This window comes from Sinohyriopsis cumingii, chromosome 3 (assembly GCF_028554795.1).
Source record: "Sinohyriopsis cumingii isolate HCF-2022 chromosome 3, ASM2855479v2, whole genome shotgun sequence".
NCBI lineage: Eukaryota > Metazoa > Mollusca > Bivalvia > Unionida > Unionidae > Sinohyriopsis > Sinohyriopsis cumingii.
Genome location: NC_142963.1, coordinates 20,819,536 through 20,843,185, shown reverse-complemented (window position 1 = coordinate 20,843,185; position 23,650 = coordinate 20,819,536). Strand labels below are relative to the sequence as shown.

Below are 23,650 nucleotides of genomic sequence, written 5' to 3'. Positions count from 1 at the left end.
ATTGCATTGTCACACTGACCTGGTTGACTTAATCTGCAATGATGGCAGCATACCAGGACGACATCTTCCAGAAACATGTGGTAAGTTCCATTCTACACCAAGGCAGAAATGATCTTCTCCACTTTTTAATCATCTAGGTTTTCTAGTGAACTGAGAAGAGTCTGACCTCTGTCCATTGCAATCTTTTTTCCATCTTTGGGTGTTTCTGCTCTCTGTGACAATTTCCATATCAACATACAAATCAGGCACATTCCTGGCAGATTGTCTTGCCCAACACTCTATCCACGAGTGATCAAGTCCTTCACATGGAATGATCTCTCCATCATTTGGTCTTGAATCAGATCTGCACACTTTGTGGCTATCTGATGATTTACCTTTTTGCCACAATGTGGAAGCACAAGTTACCCACTTTTGTCTCTTCAATCCCAGACCCTGAAGCTGTAGCTGTGGATGCACTATCAGTATGTTGGGAGGGGTTATGGACGTTTGCCTACTTTCCCAATGGTCCTGATTCCAAAATAATCCAGACTTTACAAGGTCATTTATGCAAGAAGATTCTGATAGCTTCTCTCAGATGGGTCAAGTTCTGGATCACTGATCTACTTGATCTAGTAATAGATCTGCCATTGAAGATTCTGGCCACCCGAATCTTCTCAAGCATCTACAGTCACTGGTGTTCCTTCCCTGCCCAAACTGTTCTCTTCTGCACACTTGCTTCTTATCAGGTATGGCTTGCAAGACATGCAATTTAAACCTTTGATTATGGAGAGACTCTTGAGTGCAAGAAGGCCCTCCACTCTGAAATCTTGTGAAGGAAAATGGAAAGTTTTCAGGGGCTGGGGCCATAGTAATAACATCATCCCTTTGAGTGCCTCAATCCTGGCTGACTTTTTTCTCTGGCTGTTATAAGGAGGAACAGTTTGCCCCAATTACTATCAAAGGTTATCACTCCATGATATAGGACACATTCCATTATCATTGTAGATGTGATATTGGGCATGATAGAGTTATTGGATCATTTAGCCAATTTTGATCTCCATTAACCAAAATCTCTCACTCTGTTTTCAAAATGGAATCTGTCCTGGGCTTTAACATGGCTCAGGTCAAATAAAATTGAGCCTCTGGCCCACACTTAGCTAGAGTTACTCTTATACATGACATGTTTCCTGATAGCTTTAGATTCTGCATGCAGGGTAAGTGAGCTGTATTCCGTTTCTGTTGACCTGAACTATCATCAGTTCAGCTCAGACGGTTCAGTGGTCCTGTTGACACCATCAGGTTTTATAACCAAAAATAGGTTACTGCCTGTCAGTAATCAAGTGTCACCATTTGCTTGCTCTCTTTCATAGACAGGTTGAGAGCAGCTGCCATGCAATATCCTGCTTGCACTCAAGTACTAATTGCAGCAGACACAGACAGAGACAAGATGTAGCACACACAAATGCCTCTTCCTTCCAGTGAAAGCTGTGATGTAATTGAGTAAGACTTCTCAGAGAAACATAATTTACTGAAAAATTTGGTATCTCTTTTAGTACCACACCGTTACAACAAAAAGGGTCATTGTGACCTATATTTCACTGGTTGTTTTAATTCATTTTTTGGCATTTAGCTTATGACCAAAGAGTGTTTTTTAAACATTGTTACACCTAGAGGGAGGAAACATATTTGAAGGGAGTACATCTTGATAAGTACTATGTCCCTTCCAATCACAAAAATAGGTCACTTTGACCAATATTTCATGCTTCACTGAATTGAGTTAAATTGATACTTGCATTATTCATACCATAATCATCAAACTAGAGCTGTATGCATCTCTTCTATTACAACATCCTTACATAAAAGAAATACATTTTGACCGGCTACTCACATTTTACTGGCTTAAGTTTTACATTTTATTTATATAATAGTTATGCCTGGAACCATGAAACTTGTATCTTGATGAGTACTACATCCACATCATAAAAGTTGGTCACAGTGACCCATATTTTATGCTTCATTGACTTTTGAAGACTTTATTTTAACTGCTTGTGCTTAAATCATTAAACTTGATGATTCTCTACATTGCCGTTAATGCCATAAATACAAAAAAGTCACCCTGACCTACAATTCACATTTTATTAACTTACCTTTAGTTCTTGCATCTATCTCATGACCACGTATTTATTTTCATGCTGTGTACTTACTATCTTAACTTAAAATTAACTTTTTGAGGGGTTGCATCTTGATGAGTATTGCCCCCTCGTTTCAGTAGTGGGTTATTATGGCCCATATTTTATAATTCAGTGACATTGGCTTGATTTTGTGTTTGATGTTCATTTTAAAAGCATTTTGAAATTGATGATCTTATGCATCTCGTGCCATCACAACCTTACAATGTAATGAAGCTCATCGTGACGTAGACCTAACTAGAATAATGAAACTTGATGATTGGATGCATTTTGATATGATTTGTATTCTGAATGCCAAAAATAATCATGCTTCAATCACTTTGTTGAAATTTTGCATTCAGAGTTCATTTATTAGGTGCTGTTTATGTTCTGATGATGAAACTTGATGATTGGATGCAACTGAATTATTACTACATGTCTCCAAGATAAATTATGTCAGAACTTATTTTCTGCATGATAAACAGTGGGTAACAGGGACTTCTGTAAACTTAATGGAGTTGAGCTATGTTATTGTTGGGTATGGTCTGGTTTATACAGTTTTTTTGGATATCAAGTAGAAACGGTTTTAGTTAGAAATTATATGATGCATTTTTAAGGGTCTTTCTGTTAATAATCCCAAATTACTTGTTCTTTGCATTTCTAGACTTTGTCAGGAGATTTCAACACATGTCTAATTGTGGCTGAAAGTTTTCAAGAATTTCTTTTTAAGATGATTTTGTTTTTAAAGAAGAAACAATCAGTTAAAGTTCAGTATTTCATCTTACTACTGATGTACCTTCTTCTTGAACAGGTTCTGCAGCAGCTAAAGGCAATGAGTCGGCGGGTCTGTCAAGAGGAAAACCGATGAACAGTTCCAATCAAAGTATTCTGGATACTCACAAAGTCAGTAATGCAGTTGCTTTGTTTTCAGATTCAGTTTCATGTAAACCAGACTCTACTAAAAGCATTAAAGTAACTAGCAGAACCCCACAAGTTCCAGCAAGAGTTAAAGACTCTTTGAAAAGTCTTAGTCAGTCCACAATAGCTTGGTATGAGGATGTGTGTGCAACCAGTCATAATAATTCAGCTTTTCAATTACCAAAGGATTCAGACATGTTACACAAGGAAACTACACATTTATCTGGAGAAAAAACAAGTTATGATGAAGGTTTGATGAACAGGTATCTCAGAAATTCACTTGACTCAAGCATAGGTTCACATTCAAGTTCCAGAAGTGTAGCAGGATCTATGCAAGTCAGAAATGAACTGCCCCACATGCAAAGGGATGTTCAGTCTAATATCTGCCAGTCATCTTCATTTGGTGATAATACAGATGTGTTGTATACACATTTAGATCTGGCAAGGAATAACAAAGATTTAGAGGATAATATCGCTGCTAATAGTAATAATAATTATCAACACATTACTGTGGGCATTAAAAATCAGTCTTCCTCAGAAGGTGAAAAGGCTGACATAATGCGTCAACATATTGATCACTCTCTAGTGACTAGTTACAAGCAGTCAGATGTTAATGTGAATACAAGTAACATTAAGGGAGAGAACAGTGATAAATCAACCGTAGACAAGGGTTCAGTAGAAAGAAAGAAACACAGAAAAAAGAAAAAAAGTCCTGAATCGAATTCAAGTGATTGTCACAATTGGAAGGTAAAGGGAGAATTTGTTATTCAGGTGGATGGACTTCCTCCTAATCCTGATTTATCAGGTCTTGTGGACCTGATAGCATCCTTTGGGACTGTATCTGATCAGGAAGTTTTAAACCATTCAACAGGTGCTTCTGCCAGATTTAAGTAAGTATAGAGATTAAAACTATAAATCTGTAGCAGTATGTTCTTGTCCCCTTGATCCTGCCAGGGTTTGAATTAGGAATTTGAAAATGTAATGCACCTTTACAAGCAACACCAGGTAATATTCAGAGCTGCCAACCCACCAGACTTGTAATTAGTGAAATGAGAGTTAAAAGTTTAATGAATTTTGAATAAGATTAGTGAAAAATTATACCATGACACTAGCTTCATCCACTTTGATGGTCAGTACTGCATTAAGTGAAAATTCCAAAATAAAACTAAAACACATTTACACTAATGTTCAGATTTATTTGCAGCCAGATTTACTGATATACACAAACTTCACACTATTTGTCATGATATGATGCTGTGGCAGACTTGAACTTCCTCAACTGGGCTACAGTAAATTTGTTTTCAAAACAGTTCAGGCTTCTTGACTGCTATTGATCATGGTGACTAAAATTGTTGCAAATTTTCAGTACCTAAGGAGGCCCCAAAGACTGTCTTATTTTTCCTCATGATAGAAAATACTCTTTCACTGTCAGTGTTGCTGATCTCGAACAGAAAGGCAGATTATGTTCAGCAAGAAAACTCACAAACAATACTTCACCATTGGTAGCTTTCAGGACTTAAGTAGGAGGCTTCAGGTATTCCACAGCTGAAATCTGCTGGATGCTTTTAATTTTTCCAGTATCATTGTGCTTTTCTGCTAGCAATGTGCTTTTTGACATTGTCTCTGCCATATGCCCACAAGATCGTATCATTTAATAATATTATTATACAGTACATGTATGACAGGTAAATTGTAAGCAACAATATGAGCCACTGTGCACATTCCCATTTCTAAACTTCATTGAGTATTGTGTGCAAAAAAAGCATAATGTGCATCAATGTTTGATGGCTGAATGCGAGGCCAGTTTTTGGTACATTCCAATCTGTACTTCACTTTTTGTGGAATACATTTCTTTTTCCTTGGAGGTGAACATTTTAACAGTAGTGTAGCTTAATTATGAAATGGTATTAAGTAGAAGTGGTGTCGGCACATTCACTGAAAAATATGAGCTCAAACGAATTACAATACAGTGGAACCCCACTATAATGCAATAATTGGGGTCCAAAAAATTGGATAATAGCAGGGTCACATTAATGCAGGGTTTTACAGTATTTTACTTTTTCAGAGAACAACTCGTTGGCACATATATGTGTATTCATGTCTGATGTATGTGATGAATATAGTATCAGCACCGTTTACTATCGTGCCGTCATGGCATGCAGTTCATCCATAATGCATGTAGTTCCATTGAAAAATTGCACACAGATTTACAATATTCAGTAATTTTGTCCCAGATCATTGTGTCTGAATTCAACATCTAATACATAGCATGAACGGAGTATTAACACCGTTTACTTGCTGTCTGGTATCATACCATCGGTTCTTGCAATTAATCCATAATACGTGTAATTCCATTGCAAATATTGCATACATATTTAAACTATTTAATAATTTTGTCACAGGTCATTATCTGTCTGAATTCAATGGGAAAAATTAACTGCAAAATTAGGTTAAGAAACACGAAGCACTTGTACGGTTCATTACGTTACAGGGTCTATGAATGGTGTCTGTACAAATTTCATACTGCTAAAATTTTCTCAAATGCGTTTCTGTGTACATTTATCCATTTTAAATTTCCAATAATTAACGCTTGTACACCTATTCGTTTGAACGACTACAGCAAGATTAATTAAAAATCAACACATGCTTTCAGCGTGCAGATAGCTTTTACTTAAGATTTTGTGAATATTGAAAGAAACATGTGAAAACTACTATACTAATCATTGTACAAAGCGCAGAGAACGACTTGTGTTTGTGAACTTGCTTTTCCATAACGGTAAGATATTTTTATAAAAATAGGAAATTAATAATGAGTTCATAAGCAAACACCATACACATATAAAACTCGAGAACTAAGTGCAGTAGGCCTGCAATGGTCATGAGTCACTTTTATAATTTTTTTAAGCTGAATGCATGTACAATTTCATACCCTTTCAATTTCCAGCTAATATAGAGGACATTATTTACTGATCAACTGATTGTGCCTAATAACACCACCAAGCCCAGCAAACATGTTGGCAGCTTTAATTTTTTGATGTTTATTAAATTGTGAGAATCTTTTATCAACCACCGCATTGTCTGCTGCTTGGCTGTGTATGCAGTTAAAGAAGAAACACACAGCTATTGTTTGAGCAATGATTGTATACAGAATTAATTGAAGACAATCGCAAAGCCGATTTACTTGCTTTACTCATGGATCAGTAATAAGTAACATTTCTGATAATGTTTATTTTGGCATAACACTTGAAAACCTGGTGAAATTGTTAAATTTCAGAAGCTACGCCACGATTGTATTATATTAAAATTCATACGCGAACACTTCCCCAAAATGATAATAAGCATTTTACATGCTATTTCTCGTACTTTAAAAAAATATATTTTTTCCTGGTACAAGAAAAATACATGTACGTGTATTTAAAATTTCAGGAACCATGCCATGATTGTATTATATTCGAATTCATTCTTGATCTCTTCCCCAAGATGATAATATATTTTTTATACATTATTTCATGTACTTTAAACAAATAATATTCTTTCCCGGTACAAAATAAATACACTTACATGTATTTAACACTTCAGGAACCATGCCATGATTGTATTATATTCGAATTCATAAGCGATCTCTTCCCCAAAATAATATTTTTTATACACTTTTTATGTACCTTGAACAAAAAATATTTTTTCATGTGCGATTGAATATATGAACTTTCGGGAGCCACGCCATGACAGCATTATATCCAAATTTGCGTTATCACCGGTCGCGTTATTACGGGGTTGCACGGTATATGCTAATCTTTCAATAGCTCAAACATTCCTACACTCAAAAAAGTTGTCTTCATTTAATGTTTGTTAAAACAAATTATGTCCCATTTTTAAAAAATTCCAGTTGGGCCCCAGTTTTTTTCACAAACAATTTGTAAAACGTCTGTTCTAAATATAGGTTAAATACTTTAAAATGCTTGCTTCAGGGCAAACTGTAACAATTGGATATAGTTCTGCTAACATCACTACCAGCAGTACAGGACCATTATTGGCATCAATGACCACATCTGATATTGTGACTAAAAATTGGAGAATTTTTTTGTTTTTTTTTCATGCAGCATGAATCCGAGAATCGCTATTGAGAGTCGTCAAATTCATGCCAAAATCGTGACGGTTGGAACATCTGAATATTCCAAGGATTGTTGTCTCTACTTCAGATAGCTTGGCAGAAATGTTTTCAATTGTACAGATTCATACAAGAACAGAACAGGTGCTATCACACAGTCCCCACAGTCCAAGGGTTCCATTATGTTTTTCATTTTTGGATCTCCTGGATTTTGATGTTAGCAGTTTGGAAATCCCATACATAAAGCTATAAGTCCCATCATTACACTTAACTGAGTATTGGGCTATCAGAATTTTGGTAAACATCTGCTGGGTATCTATCGATCCTAATAATCAGTTACCGAGGTACGCGATCAAAGGAAAATTGTTTAAGTATGTACAAACCCAAACTGCTTTGTTGTAGGTTGACACTGGCACAAATGACATGCAAATGTTTTTTCGGTGGTTGAAGTGTAAATAAAAGAATTGCTCTTTTTGTATTTATTTTTATCAAAATATGAAGTAAATAAAATGAACAAATGGTTGATGAAACTGTCATCTAGTCAACTGTCATGGTGTAGTCATCGTAAATATCAACTGACCCTCTTTCCTTCACCTCAATGTCATATGCAGGTTCTTATGTAGAGACTGAACTTGGGCTCTGTAAGTAACACTTGGATCATACAATTTGTGAAGCCTATTAAAAGTTGCAACTAAACACGTCAGTTGTGCAGCGAGATCAAGTAACCACTCTTTTACTTACCACTGAGCACATTTCACACTTGCAGCTCAAAGTTTTGTCGCATGGGAAAAATAGCTATGGGATTAAGGTCAAACATTTACTGGAAGAGGCAGATTTCTACTTGGCACTGAACAGGTACACAACTCACTCGTTTACTCGTGCCCTGATAACTCACAAACCTGGTTTTATAGCATGAGGTCGGGCATGGATCACATTTTTTGAACTAGAAAATACCAAAAAATTGATGCCTATTTGTTGAACTTAAAAGAAAATTGTGATCAAAATTGTTAAATGAAACTTTGATATATCGCTTGTTTAATCATCAAAAACAGTAGATAGGATCTGGAAATTTTAATCAACATTATGAAATATCAACTTTTACTAAGAGGTCATATATTTATGTTACAGTTTCTTTCAAATGACATTCTTTGGACAATGTAAATAATGATATTCAGTGAGATTTAAATCAATGAAAATGTCATTTACCTCTAGTGGAGGCATTACTTTAATATTCAACAAAGTTTCTGTCAGTGGAATGTCAATATGTCTAATAGAGACAGTACTTTAATAAATAAATACCAATTAAATTTTTAAAAATTATCAAGTGCAATTTGTGTTTTAGTTCTGTCTTTTAGATCAGTTTAAGTGTAATCATCATAAATGTGGTGTGTCCTCTTGTATTTAAATGTAAAATATGTCACTCTCCCATAACAGCTATGTCCATAAGCATTTCTCTGAGAATCAAATTAAATACTGTTCGCATTTTAATAACTGACTTGTTGAGGTGTTCTGTTGTTGTTCTGTATTAAAAGTTGACCTCCTTTGTATTGTCATGTTAACTGCATCTTTGGTATCAGATAAAAGGGGTGGAATAAAAGAAAAGTCAGAAGACTTGCAAATCCTAAGTGTGTAAGATCTAGCAGCCCTGGTCACATATCTGGTAAACTTATTTCAGTTGATCAATCAAACACTGTTATAAATATTATTGTGTACATAATTTAATTAAACTACCTTAAATTAACCTACTTAATCATAAATGTGATTAAAGAGAGCAAGGCAACCAAGTGAAATGACTGTAGAATAAGGAGCTTTGTTGCACAGAAACAGATCCTTGTGGAGAAAAAAGTTTCAGAGAATTTCTGAATAGGTACTTGGATGAGAAGGAGTTTCACTAGTACTTGCAATGAAATGACAGCATCAGTACTGCTTACTGATTGAAGAATACATAAATTTAGTTTTGATGTAAACAATTGTGTCATCAAACAAATGTTCCTAATCTTTGAAGGAATCTTGTTTTGTGATGTATCTGTAGTCAGTCTGGTGCCCTGCTTCGTGACTCCTTGCTTGACACTTGGTTATCGCACACCAAGTAAGGAACCAGACTAATCAACAGCAATAAAAAGCAGCGGTTTAATACACAAATGTTTTTGTATACACTTGAAGGTTGTTGAAACCAGTTGGAATAATGTTAATGATCTTTTTGATGTTGGGCATCTTGAAAATAAATGTATACAGAATAACAAAACAACTTTGTTAGAAAAAGTGCTTTATTGACAGTTATTTTTGATGCGATCTTTAAATGAGTATCCAGTAATTAAACTGCCTAGTCCCATACCCATCCCCCGTGGTTTTTTCAATGTGTAGTGGACATGGCATCACTTCTTATTTTTTGGAGTGACCTCGGTAAATCGCACTCTCGCTTATAGTGTGGTCAGTGAGTTAACAGGGGAGAGGTGTACAGGTATTAAAATTAAATCGCAACTTGATTGAAAGGCTTGTCGACTTGAAAACAATGTGAGTGTTACCTTTATATGCCAGGGGCTTATTGTTCACTGGCAGAAAAGTTTTATATGGTAAAATGGGTATCCAATGGCTCACTTTCCTACCCAGGTCTTTTATTACCCAGGTTATTATCAACAGGCAGGTACTGTGATATTCACTGGCAGGCCTACCTGAGAATGCAAAGTGAAATTTTTTTATTTCTGTAAAGAAAAGATAGTGTTTTTTTGTATTTTCTTTATGCAGTTTTGAAATATTTAAAAAAACTTCTGTGAACTTTTTTGTTAATTTTTTTTACAGAATAGCAAAACAGATATTAATGTATTGATAGCATTTCATCTCGTTTCTATAAGTAAGGGCCTGTTGAGACATGACAGTATAAAACATATATAGTTTGATCTTGATTTCGCATAACATTATGTTGACATGTACATGTATTCAATATAAATTTGGATACCATGATAATTTACTTTTTTATGACTGAAAGATTTTGTACTGTTCATAAATCTGATAATTGAAGCTCATAAACAAGATAGCTAATAAAGTTTCTAATTAATCAAGGCCATCAGTTGTTTATAGTTATGAAAGTCAGTACAGCTTTCCAAGGTCTGTTTGTTCTGTTCATTGTTTCTCCTCACAATTCTCAGCATTTATATAAGTTGTTAAGCTTTACCAGTTAGACCTATTCCTTTATAAAAACATTCAGGTTGTCCTTCAAGGGCACGGACAGTATCATATTCGACCAGACTGAATTAGGGGTGCCTCAGGTGGATGAGTAATCCAAAGCACTCGCCTTTGTTGATCACTGCCATCTCACCTCTGTCCATGTGTTAGAGTCTTGGGCCCCGTGGTTATGTGAGAAAGCTTGCCAATAGCTTCCTGTGGGTCAATGGTTCTTACTGGTGTTTTCCCTGGTTCTTCCACCAATTAATTGCTGCCATGTATAGCCTATGATACATTGAAAAAGGCATTAAACACAAAATAACAACAGTGAGGTTGATAAGTGGAGGCAAAGTTACTAGTTTACACTTTTTGGGGTCAGCTGTCCATGCATTCTTGTGAAATATTCCATTATCAGTATTTGGTGTTAAGTGATGCATGTACTGTTTCTTTTAAGCTCTTGTTGAAGTAGATAGGTTGGCTGAAACTAAACTCAATATTTACATACAATTTCCTGAGATTACTTTCTTGAGCATTATGAATCAATAGGCACAATATAACTGGTTCAGTAATGTTATTATCGGACTTTTGGCTTTTTACTCTCTTGGAACTCTGACCAGTCAACACAGCCTCTACCCTGATGATTTAGCAAATTGCATACAATATGAAACCAGTGGATGCTTAAGCATCTACAAAAATGAAGATTTCAGTTAGCCCTGTATTACTGATTTTCTCTGTACACAGTTTAGTATAGTCTATAGCATGGAATTTCTACTGGCTAATAATGTTCTTTCATCAAAATTTTTTATTGGCAAAGAAACTTATAGTAGAGAATACATTACAGAATTACTGTGGTATATAATTACAAAAAAAATCAGATTGACACTAATAATACTTTGAAGGAGTTTATTGAGGTCTCTAGAAATAGTATTAAACTACCAAATGACTGGGATATAAAGTCTGTGGCCGATAAACTTGGATCACTATAATGTTTGAGTGCATTATTTTGATTTATCAAAGAAGCAGTTATATCTGGAATGCGTTGATAAACTTAGCAAGAGTGACTTTAGAAATTGAATAAATTAACACAGGCTTACGAGGACAAAATGAAAAATAATTTACTTAATTTTGTGCAAGGAAAAAGTAGAGTCTGACTAAATCGTCCACTGCATTTGAAGCATCTGAAACTTTTGATAATTTTAGTAAATGTTCAAGCTTTAATGGTGAAGATATTAAAGAGTAGGCCAATTAAACAGATATTTTGGGGTATTATTTAGGAATGGAATCTGAACTGTTTTACAAATTAATATACTGTGATGCAGAAGAGAAACAGCATAAAAAGCAATTACTAAGGGAAATTGGCGAACATAACAACTAAAAAATATTGATGAAATTTACAAGACATTTGACATTATCGGGTACATATGTCAGTCTGACAAAATTGATATTGGCATTGTACTCAATGATGGTTCATTAAAGTTATTCATGCAGACTCCTTTATGAAAGATATTTTATCTAGCTCCACAAAGGAATTTCCCTTTAAGGATCCTGAAATAGGTACATTATATATCTGACAGGGGCTGATTTACACTTTTGTGTCACCATTGTTAAACTCAATGGGTTTTTTTGTGAAATACCACTCTAAGCTTATACATGTAATAAGATACAGTGCTAATGACTGCAAGAATCAGTTTCATCCACTAACTCATTGTCATGATTTTATGACCCCCTTTTTAAGTCCAGACAAGCGAAAACCATATCTGTGATATACAAATGCTCCAACATGTTTATAATCATAGGTTTTGATGCCCCAAGCGATAGTATGTGAGTTGGTGCAATACTCGGTGTTGGATCATTTGAGTTTATGTAGGAAGATATGAACTTAAGACACATCCTCCATGAGTTTACGGATTTATTTGTTAAGGAGTGTTCAGATGGTATCACGGTACCAATTGTTTTTCCATATACCTCAATGCTAATGTTTTGTGAAATACATATACTTTCTGTCCTACTTGGGCATGTATGTCACACACTGTCATATAGAACAATGCTAGATTGTCAATTTGACAATGACATAACCAGGTACTCTATTGGAACTAGATAGGGTAAGAGTTATCTAGTCACAACAAGCACATTTTCAGCCATGTGTACCATATTTAAAAAAAATCATAAAAAATACAAAATATGATCTAGATAGAAATTAACACAAACTCACATGTTGCCAAGAGGCTCAACATTTTTTTAAGCCAAACAGAAAGTACAACTCTTATATAATGCACCAATCACAGCTAGTGTTGTTCTTTAATTCTGAATACAATGTTCCATGCACCTTAAGCTCCGCCCACCTGGACTTGCGCAATTGGTACCGTTATACCAGATGATGCATCAGTTTCTTTACAAGACCATTGTGTGGTACTGCATTTCAGATCAAGATAAATGACGATCTATCTTAGACTTGTAATAAAGCCAAATAGATAAATTTGGCAGAAGATGCCATGTGTGAGTTGTATATACTGGTCCAGGCACTCAGACATATCTTAAATGTGGCATCTGAGTCAAATCATGTAATCATATCTGCCTGTCTTGTGGTTCTGTTTGTGAATATTACAAGGCATTTAAAAGACAAACACCTGTGATTGCACAGACAATTGTGACTGCACAGAAATAAATGACATAATACACTGTAGCTAGGATCAAAATCATTTGTTGTATCAGATCCTGGTAAAATACAAAAGCGACTTAATTAATTAGAGGTTTCCCCTAATATAAGCATGCCTACCATTTTTCATCATAAGCATATCACACAACAGCATAGAATAATCATACTAAGTCAACATACTAGAATTAATGAGACCCATACTTACACTGAATCCACCTCTGGTCACTAATCCACCACCATTTGTTAATATAAAAGCAACAGTAAAGCAGCTAAAACAATATTCTTGTGAGTGTAATATAGAAATACCAAGAGGTGCAAGAAAACCTTTCATACTTGAAATATTACACACGTTTTTACAAAACTGTCATCATATTGATGATGAAAAACACCATCGTTGTATTAATAATCAACAAAAATGTCTGTTGCTACTGAAGCTGCAAAGTATGTTCATGACCGAGCACAGCAGTCACAAGTACCTGAATTCAAATTTCATACAACGTGGTGGTGAGTTAGAATATCATGTGGCAATTTTCTCACCTGCATATAAACCAGGCAAAGGTGGTCAACAATAGTTAAGAAATATGATTCCTGGAATCTCACTGGTATCACATAACATTGGCCACTCTGGAGTTAAAGCTAATAATGCCCTTAACGCACACCTGCACTACTGGGTCAGTAGTCTAATATTGCACACCTAACTCTCCAGGTGCAAAGAGATACTGAACAAACTTGTCTCTCAGTGGCTGTGATGGTACCAGTTGTGAAATCATTTTCTGAGTAAATGTGACAGTCTTTTGTCAAATCTCATTAGCTGGTTTTAATCCAATCATGCATGTGACTTCATTGTTTAGTGATGGTATGACTAATGGAAGATGTGTTACCCAATCATGTAATCTCTCTGAAATCCAAAACTGCTGAGGCATCGTTAACAATTCTTGCAGTTGCATGTACTGATCGGTGAATAACCATTCCGTGAGTGTGCGATTACATTATTCCACTACAACTTAGTCGCAGTGAATGTTGATATATCAAACATGAATTCAAACATTGTGTTTTATTAACAAGGCAGCAACAGATCAGAGCAATTCTTTACCAGATCCACCATTAACAGTTGTGGTCATATGAGTGATCCACATGCATAAATGCATTCAAGTACATCTTCAACAATTGCAGAATCTTTCAACAGCAATGGCTTCACTTCTTTTATTCTGTTGGCAAAATAAAGTCACGGTTAATGCATACTTGTAGGTATGGGAAAGACTGTCAGTCATGGACATGATCAGCGAAGGAAACAACATTAGCCTAATGAATCTCATTTGGTATTTGAACATCAAACCAAACATGTGAAATTTTTCTTGGGACTGTCAGGTAGATTTGTCACAGTGCCTGTTTGGATTGCCATGTTCGAGCAGTCCTGTTATATGACCTTTACTGCACTACTTTCCACAATAGCTTCACCTCTCCAATACTCACTCACACTGTAGAATATGCTTGATAATATCCAGCTTTTTATGTCCATTGCTTGTTTATTTCAGTATAGTTAATGTTTATGAGTGCTACCAGGTGCAGTCATCTGTTTCATGCCTCTTTTGATGACCCATCTTGCGATTCATTCTTAAGCACTTGGTCCTGCAATTGCATTCAAGTGATGTATGAGATTGACATTGATGCGTTGACATGCATAGATATCGTTTGATTCCTTATAAGCATGGTCATGTTGGCAACACACAGCATGAACACTATTCACAGGTTCTTCAATAGGCTTTGGTTGGTTGTTAGAATCAAGTCATATATCCAGCATGTAACGGGTCCGCAGTAATTGTATCCAAAAATGTTTTTCACTGTGATACTTACTGTTAATGCATCACAATATCACCAACAATTTTTTTTTAAAACCAGACCCTGCTTGTGAGATGTATTCAAGTCCACATCCACAGATGGAACTGGAAGTTCCCAAAAACCTGAACTTTGCTCCACATCAAACACAAGTTCCAGCAATTGCTACTTGTCCATTTTCTAAGCTCAGTTTTCATATTTCCAAACTCAGTTCATGCACTAATCATTGATCCTGCTAGATCAGGTAAAACTCAGCTGTTGTTGGATATGATTTTATGATGGTTGAAGTGGGATTGATTGTAGGTGATTGCACCATGGTGTAATGACCAGGCGTGTTATGATGTTTTAAAAGATTTTCAAAAAGTACTGAGCAGAGGTGGTAACACCACCACTATCAAATTATTTTCCACCATCAATGAAGTACCTACCTTTGGTGATTTGGTTGCCAAAAAAGGCAATTTTGTCATTTACAACAATATGATGCTTTAGAACCAAGTCAATCCCATACAGATTTTTTAATGAGGCCAACACAAAAACACCAATGTAATCTATTTGACTCAATGATATGCACATGCCTAAAGTGATCTGAGACAGTTGTAACATGTTTATGATATTTCATGGCATTGACGTATTTGGTCTTGAAAATACTCATTTGACTTGATGAGGCTAATGACCACAAATGTGATGAATTTCGTGAGATGTTTGCAGGGACCACAAAGGATCTCCCTGTAGTTTTCTCACCATTGATTTGACTGGAACCTGCAGGGGTATATATAATGCAAGTCTGAACACGGATGCATCTCACACATTAATTTAACAAACAAAACAGTCATATAAAATGTCTGCCAGTGATGTCATTGAAGAGTATGAGAAGTGACACCATAAAGGAGCTCATGAACACCAGGAATTAATTCATTATGTTATTGCAGCTCATAAAAGTGTCAAAGACATGTTCCAGTCAGAGCAAACTTCACAAGAAGAGCTCTTGGTGGGCTTTGAACAAACATTAATGCCACTGATTAAACCAACAAAAGAAATTGCCAAATGTGATGATGAAATAAAAAGGTGGTACTAGCAACATTGGACTAAGTAGTAGTGCTAACTGGAACAGAAGAAAAATCTGGTCCAATTCATAAAATAACTAAATGCACAAAGGGTATCAAGAAATCAACAAGAGCAACCATGGAAGATATAGCAGTACTAACTGGAATTGAAGAAGAACTGGGACCAATTAGTAAAATAGCTAAACACACCAAAGATATTAAGAGAGCAACAAGAGAAACTTATGAGACTGTTACATGCTTGCCAGCGGAGATGGCTGAAATCAAAGATGTTGAAGAGGTACTTATGCATCTTCCACATGAAGAACCACCTGAATATTAATCAATGTTAAAAGAACCAAAAGATTAAAAATTTAAAGAACCAGCACAGAAGGAAATTTATGATGATCCTTTACAATTTGCCTCATTTGTACCAAATGAAAAGCAACAAACTAAGTATATGTTGGAGAATGAACTACCAGCAAATATAAATCGTACTAATGTTGCACACAATTGGCCAAAATGGGTATACAAGGAATGGTCTAGACAACACAGATTAAGCAGTAGAGATCTTATGTGGCCTGAGTTTAAAAAACTTGTTAACCTCTTTTGATGCTAAGGTGCAGAAAAGGTTAAACCAAATGTAGATACTTTCTGCCAAAATTTTACAGTGATATGAAACAAATCTGTGTTCAAAATCCTAATGAAATAGCTGTGTCTGATATGAAACCACCAAAGAGATGTCTTTTCCCTTTTAGAATTTATGCTGTGATACTTTCTGACATGACTTAGTTGTTGGAGAGTGCTGGTGGTTGAATGAGGGTCATCAATTCACCTGTGGAAAATACATGAAATTCATAATTAAACCTTTAATGACCTATTACGAACCAAAGGTCAGCCTCAGTGAAAATCAACTTGTGAAAATCAGAAACACAATAAAAAACAATTGTAGGGTCACACTGAAACTTTCTTCAGCAAATTGACTGGAAATGACCCTGTGTGATTGACTCAAACACAACTAACTCAGCTTAATGTGGCCAAACAAAACAATATTTCAGTGACAGTAAAATTATCCAAGTCAGAGGTAACACAAATGCAAAAACTAGTGGAATATTCCTTGCAGCAATTCCAATGTTTTTAGCAGTAGATGAAAGCTATTGGCATTAGAGGCTGTTGGAACTGTCTCAGGGATGATGCTGCAAAAGTGAGTTGGAGGTCATATAAATAAAGGAAAAATCCTTCAGTTACTGAGAACAAACCACCAAATACCATCAGGCAGAGGTCTTTGATTACACGGTCACATATCATGCTATTGATGCATCCATTAACCAGTTGTGATTTGCTCGTGATGGCAAGTTCAAACATTTTTATGGTTTCTTTATGTGAAATTAATTTGCATCAGTGGTGCATTGTACATGTGAAACTGGTATTGTCAACCTAGATTTGATGACAGAACCTGGCACTCATTGTGTTGTAACACCTGAACATCGTTTGTATTTTGACTTGTAATGACTTGCACCACCATTTGATGTTATTTAACCAGGCACGGACAACAAGGACTGTTTTACTGAACTATATCAGTCAAAACTTTGTTGGGTGGACCCATATGCAGTCATATTGTTGTTGAAGCATTGCATGCACTTGACTGTTCACCAACACCTCCAAAACTTAATGATTTCACATTAAAGTATGTTTATGAAGCAGACTTTATTAATTGTGTTGTTGGTGTTGATCCAGGTGATCTTGTAATTTTGAAGATCAAACTTGATACATCCAACGTTGGCATTCAGGATATTATTGTCAAGCTCAAAGGTACTGTTGCAAAAAACCTGGTTAAAGTCACTAAAAATGGAGGAACCAGACACGCTGGTATGTTGGTTGTGTTTATAATAAATTATATTGATGTAGCTGAGACTGCTTTAATAACACATGGAAGCAAAGAACACAGAGTTGCCCATGCCACCACGTTTAGTATGTTTATTTACAGCATACACAGTAAAGTAAAGGAAAGAGAGCAACTGGTATTAAAAAAAATTGTTTTTGATGATGTAAATGTCTTTGAGAAACCTAAATCTAATATCTTGAGAGCGTGCAAATCTCGATTGTATTTATTTTTATCATATCCAGTTTTGCTAGTGGATGGAGTCAGGTAACACCATTGATGAATAATCATTCAGGTCAGCGAATAGTAATGCATAAGAAATCTGATACTGGTAATCCAAAATGTTTGGTATATACAACAGCAATATCATAAAGATGAAATTCAGTTTGAGGCAGTGCATGTCTTTCCATACAGCTGCTTAGCTTTAATGTCTTTGGTATTTGTGTTTAAGATTAGATTTATTATATACTTAATGGATTCTGACCATGGTGATTAGGTACCATTGCAGACATTCATTACCATTGCAGAATTTACTGGCTTAGACCATCTGACAATGGATGCTAACATTGATGATAATGTTTTCCCACCTGTTGGTGAATATCTGCATCAGAGTGATATTACCAGACCATTGTGTACACTCAAACATAATCATCAAATAGAAATTTACCATTGGTACTATCCTAACATGCCAATAACAGCTCAATGTTAGCATGTGAAAATACTCAATCATTGGCTGCAACACCAGGTGTGAAACCATTCAGAGATTGTTTTTATAATGATGAAGTGGTATTCACAGCTGAATCAACCCTGGTTATGTTCACTATTGATTATGTGAAACCAATATTGATGCAGCCAGCAGCAAAGAAAAACCTGGTTGAAAGCTATTTAACAAAAATGCACTTGCCTGTATAACAATTTTTGGATGACATGAATGATTGTTTCAGATATCCTGTGGTGTAATCAGTCCTAAATGAAGTGTGTACTAGGCCACTAGAATGCACAATGGCTGGAAATTTAAATAGTTTCCAATTATATATTTTTTGTGATTGTATGACATTTATGCCCAAAAAAAAGGGTAATTTTGGTTAGAAATGTGTGTGGATGTTGCACCTGGATTTGACGAGTCTGGACATGTCAAGCCAGTGTTCCTGCAATTGTACTACGCAATTGTATTATTAATAGAAGACTGATAATGAAAACTCATTGTTACTGATATGAAAAAGTAATTGAAGCAGAGAAACAGTTGTTAGATGAGATCACCCAGAGAACAGTGTCAATAGTAAAATACAAACACGTGTTTGCTGGTAGATGCCATTTGTGATCTTTGCCGTTGGTCGGGGTATGGTTGCATTTACCACCACAGCAACCATTGTAGGTGTGCCATTTGGAATTATTGTCAGGGATCAGTTGTGTCTCTGGTGGTGCTAGCAAATAGTAGGGATCAATAGTGTCTCTGGTGGTGCTAGCAAATAGTAGGGATCAGTAGTGTCTCTGGTGGTGCTAGCAAATAGTAGGGATCAATAGTGTCTCTGGTGGTGCTAGCAAATAGTAGGGATCAATAGTGTCTCTGGTGGTGCTAGCAAATAGTAGGGATCAGTAGTGTCTCTGGTGGTGCTAGCAAATTAATTGCATTCACGAAGCAGTTTCAGTACAATCAGTAAACTGTATTGAGGATAAAATAGCTAGCAAGGCTGAGTCTGAGACTGCCTGGCGAAATGAAAACTCATTGGCAACTCTGAGCACTGATAAGAAATCATGCAGTTGCGGGTTTACAGACAATAAAACTCAAGTAAAACAATCTTCACTTTCGTGCTTGCTTAAGTATCCAGTAGTTGCGCATTGTAATTTAGTTGCCAAATCATGACAGAGTAGAGGCTGTGTTGACTGGTCAGCGTTCAAAGGGAAGGAATGCCAAAAGCCCCAAAACAACACTACTGGTTCTTTGGCAGAGATACATTTCCTTTTGTGATGATTGTAATGACAGATTTATTATTTAAGCAACTATTTCGAAGAATGGGAAATCCCAAAGGCTGTCCAGTGGTCGAGTTCTGGATGTCCTGCAGAAGACATTCATTAACAGAGTCCCTTCTTTTCACCCATACATATACACATGCACACACACACTTCCAAAAACGAGAAAGAAGGCAGGAGAACAACTAAAATTTATAAGGAAATGGGATTGATTAGCATTGCCTTTGAAATGTAATCTATGTCACATCTATGTCACAATGTCCATCACATGATGGTGAAAATGTAAAAGATAGCAGAAACATTCTCAATGATGTCTTTGTCATGTCATTGTTACCATTTTGGTGTCAGTTGTTGATTCAAACATCACAATGACTTGCTGCTCATAGCCTTCTTGTCATTGTTGTGTCTAGGAAACAAGAATGGGGTATGACTAAAGGCAGAATGTATTAGAATGGGATATGACTAAAGGCAGAATGTATTGACTATGTAGGTTATAAATACAGTACATGTATAATGACTTTTTGGGAATGCTATGTTTCTGCAGTGGAAATTAAACTACCGGTATTGAAGATTTTGTCCATCATGGACTGGACATAATTGGTCATCATCGTTGTCCCTGTCATAGTGAACAGATTAAGTTTTATTGCAGCAGTTGGAAAGTTGCAGCAATAAAATTATGTAATGGTAGACTTCCACAACATCACATGGTACTTACCTGTCAGTTGAGTGTTTGTACGTTTTGAATTTTTAATGTAGCTTTGAAATTTTTCAGTAATATCACTACATTGTCTGCAGTGTGGCAGTTGATGTCTAGCACTGGGACATCATGCTGCAGACATGTAGCATCATGTCCCACCGAGTCACATTATCCTGACACCAGGCCAACGAGTCCTAACACTAACCTCTTAATGTTGAGTGCCTAGCGAGGCAGCTGTAAGTACCATTTTTATAAGTCTTTGATATGACTTGGCCGGGGTTTGAACCCATGACCTCCAGCATCCAAGGTGGATGCTGTAAAAACTAAGCCACTAGAGTGGTATACCTGTCAACTGAACTAATGTGTACAGTGTAGAATGCTCTTTTTAACTTGTAAAAAACGCTATTTAATATTAACTTGCCCAGAAAAATGTATTGACATGTATTACGAGAGAGGCAGACACTGTTAGAATACTTAGGTGCTTCATAAATTATAACAAACATTTAATGAACAAGTGATTTTAATAACCAAGAGAAAATCTGATTTATAGTAAACGACAGGGAAGAAGTCACAAGTGGCATGCTCTTGTAAGATGTTGAAGCAATATGTAGCGTACTGTTTGTATGCAACCTCTACTCAGCTCATGATGCTGTATTCTTTTGCCAACAACTAGCAACTGAAACTGATATTGTTATTATTTCTGGTTTGATCATCTGACGAGTTAAATGTGAAAATGATGAAAAAGCACTGTCACTTAAATCTTTTCAGTAGGAACTTTGTTTTATGTCTGAAATCTCTTCTCAAAAACTAATATTTTATTAATTTTTTATCTGGTTCTGTGACAACAAGAAACATTTTGTTTAGAGGTTAGTGTTTCTTATGAAATGTCAGTCATAAAAATAACTTCTATACCCAGCACCTTCCTGACACCATTCAGGATATTAATGCCTCTCTTTGGCTGTGCATGATGATAGGTTCCTAAAAGAAGTTTATGAACAAAGTTTCCTTTTTTATGAAAATTACTTTGTTGATGACATAAATGACCACTGATATAGTACAGCCTTTAATAAAGTGTAGGTGAATCCTGTAGCTAGGCAGGAGAAAATCTAAGAAATTAAAAACTTCCTATTTTTTTATGTTTTGCACATTAGTCTGTGTGTATCCATTGCAAGTCCTCTTAAACACCACAGTCTATGCTACTACTGTATGGTTTGTATAGGAAAAGGTATCATATTGCCATGCATGATCAGGTTTTACCTTTTATGGCTAAGGGATTTCCCCCATATATTTGTTTAATATGTTGACTTGCAAGGCAAATGCAGTAAAATCAATGAGGGTTGCTATAAAACCCACTGGCTGCAATAAAATCTATGGAGTTCCACTAGTTTTTATGGATGTCCATTAGGCTTAGTGGATATCCACCAGATGATGTAGTAGACACTTAAAATCCCTTCTTCTGTGGCCACAGCCACTGTATTGAGTGAACAATTTGAAATCTGCAGTGTGTGATACTGTAATTGCCAGCTTTAAAAAAAATGAAATTAGTAATATTACCTCTGTGAACAGATGCTTCAACTAAATTTATGATGCTTCAGAATTAAAAATGTTCTTGTGCGGTCATTTGTCAGTTATTCTGGACTCATTGGAAGATGTGTTTGCATAGTCATTGATTAGACAACTATAAATTAAAATAGATTATTGAACAGTTTGAATTAATGCTGTTAGAATAAGGTAAATTTTTATTGTTACATGGACTTTGTATTTGGTTGTTGTAAAACCTTCATTGAATGACAACAAGAGACAGAATTCTTTCGAATTGATCTCCCTGTTAGTAAAATAATAATAATAATAATAATGAGGACTTTGTATAGCACCTAATCTTTAGAAGCTCTAAGCGCTTTACAACATTAGACAACACCTATAAGATAAGAAACATAATAATATTGTTACAAAAATAAACAGCATGAAATTAGAGAAACAATAAAAAATAAAAGACATGCTGAGAATATTTCAGGTAGGAAACATTATTAGGTCTTTAAGTTTGTCCTTTCTGTCAAAATAAGTGAGTTTTGAGAGCCCTCTTAAATGTGATCCCTGTGTCTTTGTGTCGAAGTTCAGTGGGCAATTCATTGGTATGCAGGCCAATGCTGTTCCAAACTTTGTTTAATATATCTTTTCTTTTTTTGCAGGTTAGACAGTGGGGATTCCTGTGATTTTGCAGTAGAAAGCCTACATGATTCTGACTGTCTTTATGCAGGTATAATAAAAGAGAACCAAATAATTAAGTTCCTTGTCATAACAAGGATTTTTTTCTTTTTTGAAATTCTGTTTAAGGGTCCCTTTCTGTTTCTCTTACTTGCCCTATCTTTTTTTAACACATTTGTAAACTTTTTATTATCAGTGCTGCTCCTTAACACATTAACCCCTGGAGGTTTTCGCCATTTTTGCCTGAAAATCGAGTAGGAAACACATTTTGAAAGCTATTTCTGAATAGACTCGAAAACACCAAATCCCCAGTCATCTTTCAATAACATACTGCCTAGTTGTGTTAGAAACATCATTTTTCGTTGGCTATTTGACTCGTGGATAAGTAGAAGGGTAAAAAAAATATTTTTTCTTTTTTTTGCTAAACGGAGCCATTATTTTTGTATGGAGACCACTCTTTATTCCAAATGCCCATCTTATCCTACTTTTTGCAAAGGCTCATCTGTCTGTTTGGAGTTTATACCGGTTTGCCTTAGATCTGAGACCAAAAAGTCTAAAATCCTGACACAAAATGGGATTCCGACCACGTGTGAATTTTGCGTTAAAAAAAGTCGAGTCCAAAAAATGAGTTTTTTTAATCTGTATTTTGTAGTGCAACTAGATATTCCAGATTATTTGGTATCATTGTAGAGCTACATCTGTCTACCGTTCTATAATACCACCCACTTTAGTGTATCATGCATGACCATGACGCTACAGAGCTCGGCAGTAGGCTACTACCTCGTGCCCCGTAAAGTCGTCGCTAGGGGTTAATGTGTTAATGCTAAAAAATTGAATTAAATTCTCTTATTTAACTTTAACTGAATTAACTAAATGTATCTGAACTTTTTTTTTTGTTGGAAAAGTAATGATAGTTTTAATTTGTGCACAACATGGGCCAAAAATCATAGACCTTGCCTTAAATGGTAGCATGAGTTACAGAGGCACCTCAGAAAAAATGAGGGGCCCAGAGTGGCCAAGTGGTCTAA

The 23,650-nt window shown here is 35.6% G+C and overlaps 1 protein-coding gene across 2 annotated transcripts in view; it reads left to right on the top strand.

The window, feature by feature from the left end:
- LOC149802513 (uncharacterized) overlaps nt 1-23,650 on the top strand; it is a 59,433-nt gene that overhangs the window by 23,663 nt on the left and 12,120 nt on the right. For both annotated transcript variants that reach the window (XR_016420041.1, XM_089951756.1), the window contains exons 5-6: nt 2,959-3,955; nt 22,607-22,674. Coding sequence is in view for 1 of the 2 variants with exons in the window: in XM_089951756.1 (XP_089807882.1) it covers nt 2,959-3,955; nt 22,607-22,674 (1,065 nt within the window). In the remaining variant the exon portion in view is untranslated. The remainder of the gene's footprint in view (nt 1-2,958; nt 3,956-22,606; nt 22,675-23,650) is intronic.